The following is a 5,530-nucleotide window of genomic DNA, read 5'->3' on the forward strand; positions in this document are numbered from 1 at the left end:
TTATATTAAATAGGGGAATTTGTCGGCCAATATATTGGTTCCGCAGATCAACCGGATGTCATGACTTTCTCTAGTTTATTTGATCGAGCCTTACCCTCAATTCTTGTATTCATCCTTTGGGATAGATACAGAATTTGAGGTAAAGTGCTCTTCCATTTAAACTATGAAAATTATGGGGTCAGTTTGACTTCATCTTTTTCAAAACTAAATTTTTTTAACGTCCTTCCGAAGCGGGCAACGGGATTTCAATTCCGATGGCCGACAGCTTCTTACGGGCAAACTCCACACCAAAAATAGTGCCAACAAAAACTTAAACTCGCCACGACAAGAAGCTTAGAGCTAGCATTGTGAGCAACACGATCATCTTCAACAACAAAACATGTCTATACCAACTAAACCATTCCTTAGAATTAAACAACAAGCTATAGGATTTTGAGGTTGTTCGCTTAGTGCGACATAAATCCTCAACCTATCTTTAGGCCTTTGTATGGCTCTAATATACAATTTAAACTCTAACTTGTTTTAGATTTCGAGGTTGTCGTTCGTCATGACTTAAATCCTCACATCTTCCCGGCTATTTGTGTGGGCGTTTCACATGAATGTAAGTCCTAAATAATAAAATTGGTAGGATAAAACAGTTAAATATTTCTCCTATAAATTGAAACCAAACCGTACGATAGCTTGGGAAGTCACTGAGGTTCTCCTCAGGATCCGTGACATCCTCTAGTTCTTATTCCTTTGGATTCCAAAAATAAATGTTCTAAAATTGAGTCATTCCCCTTTTACACATTTTTGTCCGATATCTTTGAAAAGTCCTATTCTTTGAACTCCTTAAAGACAATATCTCCGGATTTTTATCGAGAGTTTTTTTAGGAGACTTCAGTTATCTAAAATATAATTAACTAAAAGGGCTGTCTTTATAGGAAACTTTTGCGAACCCAGCTTAATATAAACTCTATTTAATTTTTCATATTAAATAGAGAAATTTGTCGGCTTATAAGAAAATGGTTTCACAGACCAAACAGATGTAATACATTTCTTAGTTTATTTGATTGAACCTCACTATCAAGTCATGTGTTTATATTTCGAGATAGAAACATAGCTTAATGTATAGTGCTCTTTCATTTAAATTATGAAATGTATGAGATCATTTTGATTTCATATTTTTCTAAACTCTATATATATATATAAATTAAATGCCCCTCCGAAGCGGGCGACGGGATTTCCTATTTAGGCGATCGATAGCTTCAACAGTGATCCCTAAAATTGTGCCAACAAAATTATCATAACATAATTATTTGTGTGTTCCATAAACTCAGTAAAAGTCTTTAGCTATTGAATGGCAATAACATAGAGAAAAAGCCCCTCATTTTGATCTTATATGAGAGTAGCTTGAGCCACAATAAACTTATGGCTTTTCACTTAAAGCATCTCCATTATGTTCTTGGAGTGTTGTCAATCTAAATGATTAATTGCTTCTTAAATTCTAAGAAAGAAGCAATAGTCTCTAAAGACATGTGATAGAAACAGGTGAGAGATAAATTACTAAATTGGTAAAAAAATTATTTAAAGCTTGATGAACTTCTAATAAAAAAGTAATTAATTTGAGATTAACAATGTTATTTATTGGTTTGTCTTCCCTTATAAGAATCAAGGATGGGGATTTTAAGTTTTTTAAGATGCTTCAATTATATAATTTTCCGTTAGAAAACATTCATCAATTGAAATTATGCTACTAAGCCTTCTTCTACTAAGCGAGAAGGAATATTAAAATCACATTCACATTTATGGTAGCAGTTCTCTTTGATAATATGAGTTGATGGCAATGCTCTCATACTGACCTTTTCTTAATTATTATTTTGTACCATAACATTCTTTAATGTGTGTGTGTGTGTTTGTGCGTGTGAGTGATGATAAAGGCTTTAATGTTCAAAATTAGAGACAAATTATACAATTTCAAAAAGTTCACTCAATTATGTAGAAATCTTAATAAATAAATTCAATTGAGAATTTTTCAGATTATACTTAAGATCATATAATCTTTTCATTGTCAATTTTAGTTAAGCCAAATATCTTATGATATAAATCCAATAATATTAAAAGTGGTCAAATCTGACTCAAAAAGTGCTAAATTTAACTACTCAAAAGAGAATTAAAATACTAAAAATTCTCTAATTTTGATCCGCCTGTTCTAAAACAAGCGGTTTGGCATGAGGAATCAAATGAGCTCAAGTTCAATAAATTTTAGTTTATTATGCACTTAAATACTTCAAAAATCTATTATAAACAAAATAAAAATGGCTAGTTAATGGAGTATATTCAAATTTTGACTAAAGTTATTAAGTTTCCATTCAAGAAAACAATATATAGAACATAATTCTTTCTATGAAATGATCTTGAATTAAAAGGACAGAGCTTTGAAATCTAAGGCACTCTAGAGCTCAATTCAACATTCAATATCAATGTTTATTACCAAAATACACTATCATTTGATTGTCATCATTGTTTAGTATTGCTGGACCATCATGCCTAGTTAACATCCTCTAATCTTCTATGATCAACCTTCATCAAATTTTTTATCATTATTAGACATCCATCGCTTGATCATCATCATTGTTCTGTTGTTGAACAATCACTCTCTTCACTCTTTAATGCTTGTACAACTTTCTTAACTACATACATATGAAGTCAAATATTTAGTTCTATACTTTGGAATCCAATCTTTTCCTATTTACTGGAAGAGCAAAACGTTATAAACTCTATCAACATATTTAATCTTTTCCTTTTATTTTTACTATTTTCAAGTTTTTATTATAAAAAACTATGGTATATTCATTATTATTTCTTCTATCTATATAAGTGCAAGATCTCTATGTAAATTTAGGATGTAAAATTATCTCTTCATCATCAGAAATTTTTTAGCATGATACATTAATTAAGGTAAATAATTATAAGAATAATAGATCTATTGGTTCCATATTATTTAATGTTATGGTTGTTTCATAAGTATATATTTTAGCAAGTTAATACTTTTTTTATATTTTCTTAATGTGTTTGCTCTAGTTTTCAAACTAACTAGAAGGAATCAAATGTAATATGTTTAGTAGATTTTATATATATCTCATATTAACAAATTTAAGTTTAGAGTATTTTAAGTTTTGTTTAATATTGTTGGACCTTTATTTGTTGACATTATTTATAATAATGATTCTCAACATACTATATCAATAAGAAGCTAATTAGTAAGATTATCACAAAATTTAATATAATTTAAGATAAAAATGTCTATTTACATGATAAGGGCATAATATGTCACTTTAAGTAATTGTAATCATGCAATAATAGTCTAGTAATTATGGTCAAGAGATTTTAGTTGAGTGATAATGGATGAGAGACTATAGCCAAACAATGGTAATTGTGAGGTAGTATTTAAGAGATTATCATTGGGTGATAGCTGTTAAGAGTTTATAATTAGGCACTTATTCATAGAAGATTGTAGTTAGGTGCAATTATCATGAGAATCTAATAAGTGACGGTGTTTAAAAGACCATAACTGGGAAATTTTAGTTTTTGTATGGTGGTCCAGAGTTTCCAATTGGAGTATCGTAGTTAGCTAAAGACATTCTACTGGTGGAGATTTGTTAACAGTTGTTCGACACAGGTGTTCTATCATTGACAATCAAATGGTGTTGATTTAATATATGCAATACGATTTTGCTAATCCAATGATGGTGGTTAGGCGTTTGTAGTATGACAACCATCGAAGATGATTGTGATCAGATAATAGTTGTCTAATTGTGGCGTCTAAACAATAATGAATAAATAGTAAGTGATCAAAGAATATTGATTATGTAGTTACTATTTAATGATAGCAGTTTGACAACTATATGATGGTGGAGGCCACACAGAGCTATACAATAGAGCTGACATCAAACCCATCTTATTATAAACATAGAAGAAATGGATGAATAATCGCGGATGAGAGGGTGGCCCAATAGTTGGGGATTTGTAAACTATTATCAAATTTTAAAAATCACATTTCGTTTTGACAAATGAAAAAAAAAAAAAGGCTTAGAAATTTCTTTTATCTTTTATCATATTATGTAATTTTGGCTCACAATTTTTTGGTTGGGGATAATACACTACAAGTAAATTGTCAATTTGAATCAATCCTTTCCCACAATCATTATTCCAAAGTTGTCCCTGTTCGTTTTACACGTTTAATCCATGGATGATTCTGCAATGGGCTCAATCACCCATGCTTTCGGACTTAATATTTTTTCCTTCTTATTAGCCATCCATCCTTCGTCCTTTTAAGCCGCCTGTTCCTCTCCCCGTCTTCATCACCCCATTACTTTCCTTTTCACTTCTCTCCACTCAATCATCATCATCATCATCATCAAACCATGGCAACCTCCGCCTTTTCACTCAAGTTCAGAGCCGCCGCCTCCTCCTCAACCTCTCCACTAGCCTCAGGCTCCAACCGCCGTCTGTCAGAAACAAGAAGTCGTCCGACACTCTGTCTCCAACGCTGTAGATCTCCAACCGACCTCAAACTGCATAGTTTGTTTTCCCCTGCACCGATCCGCAGGATCAGGCCAATCTCCGCCTCCCTATTCTCCAAGCAAACTCCACCCGGCTCCTCCCGGCAGAGTAAACTCCAACCATCGCAATCTTGACCTCATTGGCATTAACTGTTCGCGTTAGCCAACTAACCACCGAATCGTCTCTGCAGGCGATGTCCAGGAGCTACATGTGTACGAGATCAACGAAAGAGACCGCGGAAGCCCTGTCTATCTCCGCTTAAGCCAGAAGGAAGTCAATTCCCTAGGCGATCTCGTCCCCTTCAGCAACAAGGTACCTTCTAAAGATTAGCTTCTTTACTTCTTTACTGCTTTTGGCCATAACCTGGTATGCAGTTGTACAGCGGGAATCTGGACAAGAGGCTTGGCATAACAGCCGGGTTAACTGTTCTGATCCAAAACGTGCCCGAGAAAGGGGATAGGTATGAGGCGATCTACAGCTTCTATTTCGGAGAATACGGGCATATCTCGGTTCAGGGTTCTTATCTAACCTACGAGGACACTTACCTGGCGGTGACCGGCGGCTCCGGCGTCTTCGCCGGAGTTTCTGGCCAGGTCTTGCTTCACCAAATCGTTTTCCCTTTCAAGCTCTACTATACCTTCTATCTGCAGGGCATTCCAGATCTCCCCGAGGAGCTCATCTGCACGCCTGTGAAGCCCTCTGTGACGGCAGAGCCGAGCCTGGCTGCACAGGCGGCTGAACCCCACGCTGCACTAAAACAATTCACGGATTAATTAATTGATCTTTGTCGTTTGTACTAGGTCTTCATCAGTGTTGTTCCCAGCTTGCAATGCATTAGGAATGGTCTTGTTATCTTATTATCTTAATGGCTGTTCTCCATATTGTTTTTTAATTTTTATGCGCATGTCAGCGAAAATGTTTTTTTTTTTTGGAAATATATTTTTTAAGGTTTTTAAAAAATATTATAATTCATGTATTTTTTTTT

The 5,530-nt window shown here is 34.1% G+C and overlaps 1 protein-coding gene across 1 annotated transcript; it reads left to right on the plus strand.

The window, feature by feature from the left end:
- The first annotated feature begins 4,250 nt into the window (after nucleotides 1–4,250).
- On the plus strand, nucleotides 4,251–5,437 carry LOC110026279 (allene oxide cyclase, chloroplastic). Its single transcript, XM_020727162.1, has 3 exons — nucleotides 4,251–4,653; nucleotides 4,736–4,857; nucleotides 4,920–5,437. Exons 1-3 carry the CDS (start codon nucleotides 4,407–4,409, stop codon nucleotides 5,316–5,318), a joined length of 768 nt encoding a protein of 255 aa, XP_020582821.1. The 5' UTR covers nucleotides 4,251–4,406; the 3' UTR covers nucleotides 5,319–5,437.
- The last annotated feature ends 93 nt before the right edge of the window (nucleotides 5,438–5,530 follow it).

Source organism: Phalaenopsis equestris, unplaced genomic scaffold (genome assembly GCF_001263595.1).
Source record: "Phalaenopsis equestris unplaced genomic scaffold, ASM126359v1 Scaffold000361, whole genome shotgun sequence".
Taxonomy (NCBI): Eukaryota; Viridiplantae; Streptophyta; class Magnoliopsida; order Asparagales; family Orchidaceae; genus Phalaenopsis; species Phalaenopsis equestris.

Coding starts and splice junctions, on each gene's coding strand:
- LOC110026279 (XM_020727162.1), top strand. CDS start 4,407: ATGGCAACCTCCGCCTTTTCACTCAAGTTCAGAGCCGCCGCCTCCTCC. Junction 4,654..4,735: donor ACCCGGCTCCTCCCGGCAGA/GTAAACTCCAAC, acceptor TCGTCTCTGCAG/GCGATGTCCAGGAGCTACAT. Junction 4,858..4,919: donor TCGTCCCCTTCAGCAACAAG/GTACCTTCTAAA, acceptor CCTGGTATGCAG/TTGTACAGCGGGAATCTGGA.